Consider the following 16,078-nt stretch of genomic DNA (forward strand, 5'->3'; position numbering starts at 1 on the left):
GTTAAAGTACCAATGATTGTCACACACACACTAGGTGTGGCGAAATTATTCTCTGCATTTGACCCATCACCCTTGATCACCCCCTGGGAGGTGAGGGGAGCAGTGGGCAGCAGCGGTGGCTGCGCCCGGGAATCATTTTGGTGATTTAACCCCCAATTCCAACCCTTGATGCTGAGTGCCAAGCAGGGATGTAATGGGTCCCATTTATATAGTCTTTGGTATGACTCGGCCGGGATTTAAACTCCCAACCTACCGATCTCAGGACAGACACTCTAACCACTAGGCCACTGAGTAGGATAATGTTCCCCTTTAAAAACATCTAAACACCTCCATTAAAGGTGCCATATGTAATAATTTCATGGCAAGTCATCATTAAATGGCCCTGATATGTCAAAAGGCATTAATAAATCATGATCTTTTCGAATACCCCCATAACTGATAACAGTAGTTCAGCCGGGATATGGTGATTTCAAAATTAGATTTACAGCCCTGAAAATGTTTTATTGTTTTAATTTTAATGCCCCGCCCTCTACCGTTTGACCTAGAGATGTCGATAAATGTAATATCGGAAATTATCGGTATCGGTTTCAACCTCTCGATTTTCCCGGGAGACTCCTGAATTTCAGTGCCCCTCCCGAAAATCTCCCTGGGCAACCATTCTTCTGAATTTCTCCCGATTTCCCTAAGTGAATGCAAAACATACTTGATCAACAGCCATACAGGTCACACTGAGGGTGGCCGCATAAACAACTTTAACACTGTTACAAATATGCGCCACACAGTGAACCCACGTCAAACAAGAATGACAAACACATTTCGGGAGAACATCCGCACCGTAACACAACATAAACACAACAGAACAAATACCCAGAACCCCTTGCAGCACTATCTCTTCCGGGACGTTACAATATACACCCCCCCCACCCCCGACCCCGCCCACCTTTTTCAACTTGTTTAAGTCGGGGTCCACGTTAATCAATTCATGGTAAAGTTACATTGTTTAATGCATTCAGCGGGGAATCACAACAAAATTAGGCATGATGTGTTAATTCCACGACTGTTTATATCGGTATTGGTTGGAACCGGTAATTAAGAGTTGGACAATATCAGAATATCGCACCGCCCTCTTCGTCGAGCTCCTGCCACTGGTAAAGTTACTAAACATGTCAGACCTTAGCAAATCTAAAAGGCGTCATTACGATTCTCAATTTATTCATGACAAAGCCAGGAACAAAACGAGGATTTGTATCTGGGATGCCTTTGAAAGATGGAGACGATTGAAGGCGGATAAGATTTTTTTCATCTGACGCCAAACTTGCTATTTTCCTCCTTGATAGGTAAATCAGGCATTTACGTTTTCTTATTACTTGTAAAAAATGGAAATGGACATTTCGTATGTAAACTATATTGTCCAATACAGTCTATGATCTTGTCTAACAAAGCTAGTATGTTTGTGCAACAAATGCTTAGTTTGATGGTGCTTAGTTCCTCGTGTAATGCTTATTAGCATGCTAGCCCGGTCAATGACACATCGATATATAACGGAGGAAACGTATGCCCGTTAGCCTGTATGTCGATGTGTCATATATATATATTTTCAACAAATAAAATCTATGTGGATATGGGTAGTGTTGCCTATTTCTTTCTCAATATGCTGATGCGCTGAGTAAATGTGTTCCAACATCCATCCATTCCGCTTGTCCCTCTCGGGGTTGCGGGGGGTGCATTAGCACGGCTAATTGCGGTTTCTGGTACTGTATGTACATCAAACACATATGGGGTAATATTTGCTTGGCACAATATAATGCATTACATGTAGAGATGTCCGATAATATCGGGCTGCCGATATTATCGGCCGATAAATGCTTTTAAATGTAATATCGGAAATGATCGGTATCGGTTTCAAAAAGTAAAATTTATGACTTTTTAAAACGCCGCTGTACGGAGTGGTACACGAATGTAGGGAGAAGTACAAAGCGGCAATAAATCTTAAAGGCACTGCCTTTGCGGGTCGGCCCAATCACATAATATCTACGGCTTTTCACACACACACACACACACACACACAAGTGAATGCAACGCATACTTGGTCATCAGCCATACAGGTCACACTGAGGGTGGCCGTATAAACAACTTTAACACTGTTACAAATATGCGCCACACTGTGAACCCACACCAAACAAGAATGACAAACACATTTCGGGAGAACATCCGCACCGTAACACAACATAAACACAACAGAACAAATACCCAGAACCCCTTGCAGCACTATCTCTTCCGGGACGCTACAATATACATAAATGCTACACCCCCCCCACACACACACACACCTCAACCCCGCCCCCCACAACCTCCTCATGCTCTCTCAGGGAGAGCATGTCCCAAATTCCAAGCTGCTGTTTTGAGGCATGTTAAAAAAATGGCAGTGGCAATTTGGCTTTTTTTTTCCATAACTTGAGTTGATTTATTTTGGAAAACCTTGTTACATTGTTTAATGCATCCAGCGGGGCATCACAACAAAATTAGGCATAATAATGTGTTAATTCCACGTCTGTATATATCGGTATCGGTTGATATCGGAATCGGTAATTAAGAGTTGGACAATATTGGGACATCGGCAAAAAAGCCATTATTGGACATCTCTAACTACATGTAATGACTTTCTACTTTGTGTATTGACATGGTAGTGGGCTATATAATTTATGCATAACGTGGTTTTTGCATAACGTGGGTTGGCTCATAGAATCGCACCCTGCACTGAAAGATGGTGATGTGCGTACAGGGAAGAGAATGCAGTGTGTCAGGTTGGATGCAACATGGGGTTATGCTGAACGAAATGTGGCGGTCGTTTTACTGTTGGCCTTGGTTTGCCATCAAAGTAGGCCTGTGTGATATATAATATATTTAATATTATATATAATTATTTCGATGGTGGTCTGTGATGTCAAACTACACATTTTAGCAGGGTAATGCCAACAATCTGTCCCGACTCCCCACAAAAATATTGCTGCGTAACTTTACAAATACATTTGGCTAATCAACATCAGTAAAATGTGGCATAATTACATAATTACCACCTTGCATAAACAAGAGAAACCTACATCGTAGGACTCATTGATTGCCATTTAAAGTTCCTTGGAGTAGGATTCGGATTCGTATCTGGCAACCTCAGTCATGGAGAGTGGGATTGGACTACAGAATTTTGACCGTGATTGCAGTACCATTTCTGGCCACATTACTACACATGGCACCTTTAAGTAAATACAGTAATGATGTAAATATATCTGTAATGGAGTAAAGCTAAAGTTCCAACGACAGTCACACACACACACTAGGTGTGTTGAATTTATCCTCTGCATTTGATCCATCCCCATGTTCACCCCCTGGGAGGTGAGGGAAGCAGTGAGCAGCAGCAGTGGCAGCGCTCGGGAATCATGTTGGTGATTTAACCCCCAATTCCAACCCTTGATGCTGAGTGCCAAGCAGGGAGACAATGGGTCTCATTTTTATAGTCTTTGGTATGACTCGGCCGGGGTTTGAACTCACGACCTTCCAGTCTCAGAGCGGACACTCTAACCACAAGGCCACTGAGCAGTAACGGGCACAATTATAATAACATTCAATCTTTTTGTATGTTGCTTATTTTAAGCATATTAAGCACATTAATTTAAAAAAACGCATGACGGCGTTCGCTTTTTTTCCAGCTACATCACTGGTTATTACAGACACAAGAGACAACAAACATAAAAAAAACATCACATACTGTACAATGTCTGCTGTCCTTAGGATGCAGACTTATAGAATCTTGTTATATTCCCGTTTGTATGAAGAATGACTCATAATCCTCGAGAAGGAAAGGGGGGGTGAAAACAAGTATTTTTTTTTGTGTCGTTCTCGCCATTTCTGGGTCTAAATTGGCTGTCAAAGTGGACCAATTTGTCGGATTGCGTCCTCATCCTTCTATTGTCCAGGTGAGAGGCATGATTTATGATCTACAATAAACTTTCACAAGCTTCGAGGCGAGGAAGCAGCTCACGAGCAGACAAGCTAGTGATCACGGCGCCACTATAAATAGTTTGTCTATCACGGCGCTTACCCCAAAAGGGACAAGCGGTAGAAAATGGATGGATGGATGGATGGATGTTAGCGCTTATAATATTCAAATCACAAAATATAAATGGAGTATTGTTGACTGTTTTTGGATGGTTATTTTTTGGGTTTAATGGGCGGAAACCTCCCACTGGCTCCCTTGTAAGTGGACTTTTATTTACGTGTATGTATGAGTTAGAACAGTGATGTACACCTGGGAATTTTTTTTAAATTCTAGTACCCCCTAATCAGAGCAAAGCATTTTTGGTTGAAAAAAAAAAGTTTCTGATTTATTGAATTGTATAACAGTGCAAAATATTGCTCATTTGTAGAGGTCTTTCTTGAACAATTTGGAAAAAAAGATCGGTTTATATTTATAATTAGAAGGATTTTTGAATTGTTGCTATTTTTAGAATATTAAAAAAAAAATCACGTACCCCTTGGCATACCTTCAAGTACCCCCAGGGGTACGCGTACCCCCATTTGAGAACTACTGAGTTAGAATGTAGTAAAAAAAAAAAAAAACATCCGTCGATTGCGAACGATAGGCAAAATTCCAAAAAATGTGCAGTTCCCCTTTAAGTTGAAAATATACAGTTAATTAAAATGTTGTTTTAAAATAAAAAATATATATAAATAAGGGGCGTTTGGCCCTACCCCTTATTTATCAATCAACTAATTAAGCGGTGTCCCCGAATACTTTTTTTTTTTACACCTCCCTACAACTTTTTGCCCCGACATTGCAGCGTTTCCAGCAATTATCCCCCACACCCCCATTTGCCTCATCCTGACAGCATCTGCCGGGCCCCACCAACTCCTGCTAATCCTCACCCCATGCCTCCCTGAGACAGATAAGTAATTACTGCTCTGGCAGACAGGTGGATTTCATGCGTCAATACTCGCTGCCACGGCTGCGTTGACGTCTCCCCGGCAACAAGGGGCCGGTAAAAGTGTGATGGGAGGGAACGCGGATGCCGAGACGGTCCAGCTTTAAAGCCGTGTACCTAAGTAATTTGGCTATTTTTGTTTGACTGCGACACTGCCACACAAGGGGAGAGGAAAGATCAAGTGTGATGATAACCGTAGCACCAGAACTAGATATTGCACTTGGTTGATTCATTAGGTGACAATTACCATATTTTCCAGACCATAGGGCGCACCGGATTATAAGGCGCACTGCCGACGAGCGGGTCTATTCAGGTCTTTTTTTCATACAAAAGCTGCACCAGATTATAAGGCACATTAAAGGGGTCATATTATGATTTTTTTTGCAAATGTAAAACACTTCCTTGTGGTCTACATAACATGTAATGGTGGTTCTTTGGTCAAAATGTTGCATAGATTACCGTATTTTTTGGATTATAAATCGCTCCGGAGTATAAATCGCACAGGCGGAAAATGCATAATAAAGAAGGAAAAAAACATGTATAAGTCGCACTAGAGTATAAATCGCATTTTTGGGGGAAATTTATTTGATAAAATCCAACACCAAGAATAGACATTTGAAAGACAATTTAAAATAAATAAAGAATAGTGAACAACAGGCTGAATAAGTGTACGTTATATGAGGCATAAATAACCAACTGAGAACGTGCCTGGTATGTTAACGTAACATATTATGGTAAGAGTCATTCAAATAACTATAACAAATAGAACATGCTATACGTTTACCAAACAATCTGTCACTCCTGATCAATTTTCATAGGTACGGAAGTAGTAGCAGGTAGCATCTTTTTTTTCACAATGCACTTCTGCCATGACCCGCCCCCGCCAAATCTGTATTGGTTGTGTGTGACGATTGCTGATATACGCCTAGTCTCTTACGTGAATGAGATAAATTACCGTATTTTTCGGAGTATAAGTCACACCGGAGTATAAGTCGCACCTGCTGAAAATGCATAATAAAGAAGGAAAAAAACATATAAATCGCACTGGAGCCCGGCCAAACTATGAAAAAAACTGCGACTTACAGTCCGAAAAATACGGTATATTATTTGATATTTTACGGTAATGTGTTAATAATTTCACACATAAATCGCTCCAGAGTATAAATCGCTATGAAAAAAACTGCGATTTATAATCCGAAAAATACGGTATGTTTTACAGATGATCTTCAAGTCGCTTTCTGAGCGTCTCTACAGGATGCGCCGTTTTGTGGGCGGTCTTATTTACGTGGCTCACCTTCGACAGCGTCTTCTCCCCGTCATCTTTGTTGTAGCGGTGTAGCGTGCAAGGACGGGAGTGGAAGAAGTGTCAAAAGATGGAGCTAACTGTTTTAATGACATTCAGGCTTTACTTCAATCAATAACGGAGCAGCATCTCTTCATCCGTGGCTCACGAGTGCAACAACGGAAATGTGTCCCGTGAAAAACCGTCCGAACGGAACTTTCTAATAACTAAAGTTCCGTGGGTGAATTACGTAAACTTCCATGGCGAGCACTTCCATGGCGAGATATAAGTAAGAACTTTACGCTACTTTTTATTAGAAATGGCAACACAAAGGATGAATGTCCCATAACAAGAAGATAGTGGGAAAAAAAGAAGCTTATAGCATACTTGCCAACCCTCCCAATTTTCCCAGGAGACTCCCGAAATTCAGCGCCTCTCCCGAAAACCTCCCGAGACAAATTTTCCCCCGATTTCCAGCCGGAGCTGGAGGCCACGCCCCCTCCAGCTCCATGCGGACGAGGAAGATACAGCCATGGCGACGAGTAAGATGAAGAAATACGCTTGTAAGTTCCAAAACGAATGAAAACAAGAATTTCAGTTTATCCAGGGCAGTTCGAAGGGGAAGGGGTATGCTGCCTGTAAATTTTGTAGAACATACTTCTCCATTGAACACGGTGGCCGAACGGACATACTCAGTCATGAACGGACAGCGAAGCACAAAGCGTCGGCAACGCAGCATCGGTGTCACAGCCCAGTATTATGGGCCACCTCGCTAAATGGAGATCCGATGGTGTAACTTATGCCGAGACAAAGATGGCTATGCTGATAGCTGGAAGCAACATCCCGTTCTCATTTGCGGATGTCTTCAACAAATCCGTGAAGGATATGTTCCCGGATTCAGAGATCGCTCGCCAGTACGCAAATGGCAGAACAAAGGCTACTCAAATAGTGAAAGGTAAGTGTTGTTGATTTTTTTTAGTAAGTAAGCAGCAAGCACAGTACAGTTAGTAGAACAACTGTGTTTTCATTACTGTGTATTTAGTATGTATGTAGTATATAAAGCTGTGCTTCTGGCTGCAAAACATTGCACTTTCAAGTACAACAATGAGTAGATGAGTGTTATGTGTGTGTATATGTGTAAATAAATGAACACTGAAATTCAAGTATTTATTTTATTTATTTATATATATATATATATATAATAAAATAAATATACATATAGCTAGAATTCACTGAAAGTCAAGTATTTCTTATATATATATATATATATATATATATATATATATATATATATGAAATACTTGACTTTTGGTGAATTTATTATTATAATTATTATTCTAGCTGTAAATATACTCCTCCCCTCTTAACCACGCCCCCCACTCCCCACACCTCATCTCCCGAATTCGGAGGTCTCAAGGTTGGCAAGTATGGCTTATAGACTACAGCATCGGCACAAACTACAGCGGCGGATGTGCGCACATTTTCAGGACTTACGCAGATCTCAAATACACATCAGCAGGTACCAGAAGGTAAGAAAAGTGTGTTTTGCATATTATTGTGAAACAAAACGCCAGATAATATGTCTGCTAATGGCTGCCATTTTGCGTTCCTTATGCACACACCATAGTAATACTTGTATCTCTGACCACGGTAGCCGTAATGGGCCGACAATCCATCAAGCGGTGCAGCTTCAAAGTCATACTAAAACATTTTGACAGATTTGAGTGCCGTGTGTAATGTTCTTTATTTTCAATGGAACATTTAAAATTTTGGTGTTGTTTACTGACGTCATATTGCAGTCTACACGTATCTCTTATGTGTGACTACCATCTACTGGTCACACTTATTACACCATGTACCAAATAAAATTGCTTTGAGGTCGGTAAACACATAAGGCGCACTGTCGATTTTTGAGAAAATGAAATGATTTTTTAAGTGCGCCTTATAGTCGGAAAAATACAGTTCATGCACACCTGTTTTTTCTCTACATTATAGATAGAGATCAAATGATTATCGGCGCCAATATTTGGCATTTTCACGTAATAGTTTTTTGTTTTTGTTTTTTAACAACTGCAAAAGACCTACATCAGCTGATACAATATATACACATATGAAACCAGTATTCAGTATTAATAAAAAAAACATGTAGAATCGATAGTAATAACCACTGCTCAAGCACTGGCACTTTTGCCCTGCATGAGAAAGGTTCCATTTCAAAAATTACTCATTGTCAATCATTTTCCTCTGATATGTTTTCAATATCTGACTTTATGACATTTATTTGAGTCCTTGTGAGAATTATTCTCCGTCTACTCAGCTGCTTTCTCAAGCGACCACATCCCGCTTTTCGTTCCTTCTTGCACTGCTGGTCACCTACAGTTTCTCTGCTTACCAGTCGAAACCTAACATTTTTGCAGGGAAATCCAGTTTTTGTCCTTCTTTCCTGGCGTCTTCTTGGTTCTGTTTTGTCCGTTATTTTTGCTGCTGCGGCGATAGAGTCACTGGACAAGCCTCTGTCCGCAACGTGGGCTCATTAAAGGAGTGCCACAAGTTTCATGTTCCGCGATGCAATCAAATAACGCCAAATACACGGATGGACATGAAGACGACATAAAAGATATCGCTGCCAAAAATCCTACTTTTGTGTAAATATGTTGACAAATAGGAGACTATAATATAAGTAAAGAAGAGCAGGCAGCAGCTCACACATTCTCAAACTTTCTGTAACATCCAGAAAGAAATTATAAAAAAATGTCTCAACTATAATCTACGTGAAGGAGCCCAGAGTTGTTTTTATTTCAATGTTCACAATATTTCAGGGTTCCTCATGAGAAACTTTACAATGTATTAAATCCATAAACTGCTATAAAATGTAGTAGATTTGGAGTTATTGTGATGTAGAGAAATCCCATATTTGTACCAATTTTCAAAGATTTGCCTTATTTTGAAATGCAAATGCTGGTGTTCCTCTTAGACATGTAATAAATGTGTGTTGTGAAATCCCCTTAAGGGTTTTTGCAAACAAGTGAACCATAACATTAGAGCCGCATAAAACATTATGCCACTACTGGTCCGACGCTTCCTAAAAAATAATGTTGAACATAACAACCTAAATACTTGTCCAGCTGTTTACTGACGTATACTATTCGTGTTTAAATAACTCTTACAGTAAATGAATATCGGCTCCAAATAAGGGTTATCCTTAAATACTAATAATCGGTATCGACCCTTAATAAAACACATCGGTGAATCTCTAATTAGGGGTGTCCAAAGTGTGGTTCAGGCTATTTTTTTTTTGTTTCTCTGCATATTCGACACGTAAAATAACTAATTATCAATGAGATATATTATCAGTTATTATACAAAGCTAAATCGGCTTAGCACATAGTGACCTACATTGGATTGATTTTAGCATCTTTGATGTGGAAAATTAATCAGAGTGGGCTGAAATCAAATATACAAAAGTGATGAATGAAAATGAACTCGATATCTTTGCCATCATTGATAAATTGCCATGTCCTTGTGGTTTTTATATTTATTCTTCTCCGTTTAGTGTCTCTGCCGTTGTCTGGTGTTCGCTGACAGTGAGTTGAAAAGGATTTTACTTTTAACTTTTCTTTTATTGTATACTTTTGACTTTTCTTTTATTATCGTAGCAACATGGTTAACGTTTTTGAGAGAACCAAAGGGACGTTTGTGTGTGCGTGTGTAGACAGTGCAGATTGCCATTGTTATTGTGTTATTTGGATAAAATATTGTTGATCCATTACTCCCTTGTTAAGTTGTGTACTAATATAATACAGTGGAACCTTGATTTGCAAACCTAATTGGTTCTTGAACATGGTTCGTGAACTGAAAGGTTCATATAGTGAAGCAGAGTTCCCCACAATGAACAATGTAAACATGAATAATTGGTTCTAATCTCGACAATAGTCCCTATTTTAGTCAAATAATGCACTTTAAAGACAAAAATATACATCTATATATATATATAGATATATATATATTGTATATTATATACAATTATATTATTTACAATTATATACAATTTATATATATACATATATATATATTATATATACATATATATATTGTATATTATGTATATATATATAAAAATATATATTGTATTTAAAGTGTGCATTATTTGACTAAAACAGGGACTTTTGGCAGCACGGTGGAAGAGGGGTTAGGGCGTCTGCCTTACAATACGAAGGTCCTGGGTTCGATCCTTCGCTCTGGATATTTCTGTGTGGAGTTTGCATGTTCTCCCCGTGACTGCGTGGGTTCCCTCCGGGTACTCCGGCTTCCTCCCACCTCCAAAGACATGCACCTGGGGATAGGTTGATTGGCAACACTAAATTCGAATGCAACTGAGATAGGCTCCAGCACCCCCCGTGAACCCGAACGGGACAAGCGGTAGAAAATGGATGGATGGATGGAGGGACTTTTGTTGAGGTTAGAACCAATTATTCATGTACCGGTATACATTGTTCATTGTGGGGCGGTGTGGCTCGGTTGGTAGAGCGGCCGTGCCAGCAACTTGAGGGTTCCAGGTTCGATCCCCGCTTCAGCCATCCTAGTCACTGCCGTTGTGTCCTTGGGCAAGACGCTTTACCCACCTGCTCCCAGTGCCACCCACACTGGTTTAAATGTAACTTAGATATTGGGTTTCACTATGTAAAGTTCTTTGAGTCACTAGAGAAAAGCGCTATATAAATATAATTCACTTCACTTGTGGGGAACTCTGCTTCACTATATGAACCTTTCGGTTTACGAACCATGTTCAAGAACCAATTAAGTTTGTAAATCAAGGGTCCACTGTATTATATTAGTACACTATGCTTAAAATGGTCTCAAAATAATGCTGACGATAATATTGTTTATTAGCAAAATTTAAGAGACATTTTCATGTACAGCAAAAGTGGCCCCTGCGTCCTTACATTTTTCTGTATGCGGCCCTCGCTGGATAAAGATTGCTCACCCCTGAACTCCATGAAACGCTGTTAGACTATCTCCTCCATGTGCATGTACATTCATATAAATACCTGTCAAACATTTATGCGAGCATGTAATCAGGTGAGAAAAGCAGGTAACATAATAAAGGTGGATGCGCTTAAAGAGTCAAACTTCCTTGCTGGGCAGAGTGTAAAAAATCCTGTTAGTAGGCTTGTTAGTCACGGTGGCATGAGCGCATGTTAACGTGCAAACACCTGCCAAGTTAGCACTCGAGACTGCCAGGGCGTCTTAGGAAGTTGAAGTGCTTTCAAGGCTGCGCTCGGGAAGTCGGAATGACGAACTCCACAAAAGTCTACTACAGCGATGAACAGACAACTTGTGGTGAGGATAATACTGTATCAACAAAAAGAGAGTTGAACTGAGGTGCATCACGTGGTGGAAAAGTGGCTTTCACATTAGACTGAGGCATTTTGGGAGGCCCAATTTCCACACATGCAGAAGGGAATAGCGAGCCGTGGCATTAAAAATCAAGCTTTTTAGCTTGCGCTGTTGATATTTTTAGCCGGCGCTTGAATATAGGACAGCCGTGCACACGGCAAACATCAAGTGACTCGCAGGGTTCAAAAAAATGGGGGGTGGGGAGAACATCAGCCTGCCACTTTCGAGTGAGTGCGATTTTCAAGCGTGACGCTCGTTTGGCAGCTAGCGTTTCAATTCAAATTTTTAAAAAAAACTGTCTTCTTTACCGTCTGCAGCTGCATTTTGAGCGTCCCTGTCTCGTCCTGCACTTTGGTCAGTTGCGCCTGAGCAGAAGAACAGAAAACAAGTGGAGAGCCGGTCAAACACAAAGCAGCAGATCAACTTCATGCAGCCTTTGGCTGTTACAAATCACTGTAAAATGGCTTGTAAGCGGCTACGGATTATTTGTTATGAGAATGGACAGACATTTACATTGTGTAATCATATCAGTAGAAATATGTTTCCATAATGTATGCATATGAATGGACTGACAAATATTATAACATGGATTAATAATGTGAGCGAAAATAGATGTTTACATTATGTGTTAATGGACAGAGATGTTTACATTGTGAATGTGAAAGGACTGACAGGTAGTTTATGTGAATGAACAAATATTTTAACATTATGTGGACGTGAATGGACAGGCGGATTTTTACATTAGGAATGTCAGTGGACTGACAGATATTGTAATGAGTGTTATGTGAATGAACAAATATGTTTACAGTATAATTGTGAATGGATATATATATATATATATATATATATATATATATATATATATATATATATATATATATATATATATATATATATATATATATATATATATATATATATATTGTCGGAGGCAGATATTTACATATATCCATATTTAAGTGTTACTTCTTTACTTTCATAGTCATATTACAAGACACCTAGTGTTCTTCCTGTTGTTCTCTTTTGGTTGTCTGCAAGTACTGTATGTGTCAACCTTGATTTTGTGGTATGCAGGGAGTAGCCATAACTCCTTTCTCTTATCTGTTCCTGTGCCCAGCTGAGGGGGACAATGGGTATGTGTTCGGGCTGGAGGAAGGGACAACGAGGGTGGGAGCAAAAGACACTTTATAGATGAGAAGGTTTCCGTATTTTGGATTAGATCATTTTAGCTGCGCTAGGGAACGCTTGCTGGACTGTATTGGTCTCACGTTTATTTTCAAAGCTTTGAAAATAAATCACAAAATACCCATTCTGTCAGGTGGTCAAATTGAACTCAGCTTATGTGTCATCAAAATAACTTGGGAGTGACCAGCAACTTAAATTCCCTGGGAGGAACATCTGGTCCTAATGCAACAATATATATATATATATATATATATATATATATATATATATATATATATATATATATATATATAACTTATTGTCTTGTAATTAAGCTATTCAAATTGTTTTATTTTTTGTATTTAGTGTATTAGATTCAGCAACTAGTGTTTGGATCCCACTGTACGCAATATCTGAAGAGCATGGAAAAAAGCATTTCACTGTGGTGTACTCTGCATGTGACGAACAAAACCTTGAACATTGAATATATATATATACATATATATATATATATATATATATATATATATATATATATATACTCAGTGGCCTAGTGGTTAAAGTGTCCGCCCTGAGATCGGTAGGTTGTGAGTTCAAACCCCGGCCGAGTCATACCAAAGACTATAAAAATGGGACCCATTACCTCCCTGCTTGGCACTCAGCATCAAGGGTTGGAATTGGGGGTTAAATCACCAAAATGATTCCCGGGCGCGGCCACCGCTGCTGCCCACTGCTCCCCTCACCTCCCAGGGGGTGATCAAGGGTGATGGGTCAAATGCAGAGAATAATCTCGCCACACCTAGTGTGTGTGTGACAATCATTGGTACTTTAACTTTAACTTTAACTTTTATATATATATATAGCATTATGCCTGCATGTGAATGACCAAATATGTTTACTTATGAATCTGAGGACTACCAAAGAATTTTAGGGCATAATGTAGGGCCCGGTGTCAGAAAGCTGGGTCTCCGTCAGAGGCCAGCAGGACAACGACCCAAAGCATACTTCAAAAATGGCTTAAGACAAAGCGCTGGAGAGTTCTGAAGTGGCCATCAGTGAGTCCAGATCTAAATCCTATTGACCATCTGTGGAGAGATCTAAAAAAAGCAGTTGGGAGAAGGCACCCTTCAAATCTGAGAGACCTGAAGCTGTTTGCAAAAGAAGAGTGGTCCAAAATTCCAGTAGCAAGAACTCATTGATGGTTATAGGAAGCGATTGATTTTAGTTGTTTTTTCCAAAAAGTGTGCTACCAAATGGGTGCCAATAATTGTGTCTAGTCCATTTTTGGAGTTCTGTGTAAAATAATATCAGATTTGGCTTTTTGGGGGTTATTTTGTGTGTTGTTCCAATGCAAACAAAAGAAATAAACATGCGAATACCAAAGCATTTGTCATTTCAACAATTTTCTGGGAGAAGCGGTGCATAATCTAACAGAAATGCAGGGGTGCCAATATTTTTGGCCCTGACTGTAGATGTCAAACAATGTGCGACACAACAAACACACCTCCATCTCGGTGTTGAGGGTCTGCGTCTTGAGCAGCATCTCCTCCGCTTCTTTCAGACGCCTACTGAGTTGCGGCGAGTGTTCAGCAGGGGCCAGCTCGCTGTCGTAGGACTCCAGAATGGCTCGCATGCCGTCACGCTCCTGCAACATCAACACAACCCTCTTGGGAGATCTGCATACAGACAAGGTCGGGACTTCACGTTATTTTGCGCGACGTGACGCAGAGCGTTTTGCAAGGAAAATGAATGGCGTCGAGTGATTTGCTATTTCTCCGCCTCATGTGACTGCCGCTTCTCACAAATCGGCGTGACAGGCAAACGCCTTTGTAAATGAGGAACAAAGTGCGAGGCGGCGCTCTCATTCCGGCTGACAAGAGGAGCTCGGGGTCACGGACTCAAACGGGGAGGATGATGACGACGAAAGAGAAGAAATCAAAGCGGCGAAGGAGAGCGCGATGACAGAGCGACGTCTCCGGGCTCGTGGCGTTACGCCAATACCCTCCACTCCTCTCCCGCGCGCTCTCATGTGAGGTGTGAGAAGCTGTTGGGAAAAACTCAAATAAACGTTTTCTCCTGGATAATAGCGCGACGAAAGACGCGTCCAGAGAATCTATACGACAAAAAAAGAAAAACACCCTCTTTGAAGGACAGGGGGGGGGGGGGGGGGGGGACCCTTCACAAGTGTCAGTCACTGTGATGCTGCGTCTCCAAATAGCTCACGACTGTCACTCATGAAAGTGTGTGTGATACACAAAAACTGGTGAAGCTGCAAACACAACAACCGGACTGGAAGAATATTCATGTTTGTTTAGTCGTATATTTTTGGTGCACCGCAGGGCCCATTTTCAGTCCGTAGCACGTTTTTCATTGGCCCTCAGAATGTCATTGAATTAAAATGTACTAAAGTACCAGTAGAGTGGAAAGACAAGTTGCCCCTATAATGAAGCTATTATCATATATATGGGATTTATGACACCGAAAGACTTAAAAAGTGAGCGAATAAATAGATATGATCGAAAGAGTATCAATCTTACGGAGATGCTATTATCATATATATCTGATTTATGACACCAAGACTTACAAGGTAAGCGAATAAATAGATATGATAGAAATAGTATCAATCACAATCACCACAGATCCCTTCCCCATCAACAACAATGCTAATCAAGCAGACTTTGTAAATGACAACATTAGCCACATTATGATCCAGGACTAGAGATGTCCGATAATGGCTTTTTTGCCGATATTCCGATATTGTCCAACTCTTAATTACCGATTCCGATATCAACCGATACCGATATATACAGTCGTGGAATTAACACATTATTATGCCTAATTTTGTTGTGATGCCCCGCTGGATGCATTAAACAATGTAACAAGGTTTTCCAAAATAAATCAACTCAAGTTATGGAAAAAATGGCAACATGGCACTGCCATATTTATTATTGAAGTCACACAGTGTATTATTTTTTTTAACATGCCTCAAAACAGCAACTTGGAATTTGGGACATGCTCTCCCTGAGAGAGCATGTGGAGGTTGGGGTTGGGGGGGGGGGTTAGTGTAGGAGTAGCAGGGTGTGTATATTGTAGCGTCCCGGAAGAGTTAGTGCTGCAAGGGGTTCTGGGTATTTGTTCTGTTGTGTTTATGCTGTGTTACGCTGCGGATGTTCTCCCGAAATGTGTTTGTCATTCTTGTTTGGTGTGGGTTCACAGTGTGGCGCATATTTGTAACAGTGTTAAAGTTGTTTATACAGCC

General features: G+C 40.3%; 1 protein-coding gene across 3 annotated transcripts in view; it reads right to left on the bottom strand.

The window, feature by feature from the left end:
* mad1l1 (mitotic arrest deficient 1 like 1) overlaps nucleotides 1-16,078 on the bottom strand; it is a 254,119-nt gene that overhangs the window by 149,089 nt on the left and 88,952 nt on the right. For all 3 annotated transcript variants that reach the window (XM_061984162.1, XM_061984161.1, XM_061984160.1), the window contains exons 12-13: nucleotides 14,324-14,464; nucleotides 11,964-12,020 (exon numbers count right to left, since the gene is read on the bottom strand). In XM_061984162.1, the coding sequence (XP_061840146.1) occupies nucleotides 11,964-12,020; nucleotides 14,324-14,464 (198 nt within the window). The remainder of the gene's footprint in view (nucleotides 1-11,963; nucleotides 12,021-14,323; nucleotides 14,465-16,078) is intronic.

This window comes from Nerophis lumbriciformis, linkage group LG25, assembly GCF_033978685.3.
Source record: "Nerophis lumbriciformis linkage group LG25, RoL_Nlum_v2.1, whole genome shotgun sequence".
In the NCBI taxonomy this organism is placed as follows: Eukaryota; Metazoa; Chordata; class Actinopteri; order Syngnathiformes; family Syngnathidae; genus Nerophis; species Nerophis lumbriciformis.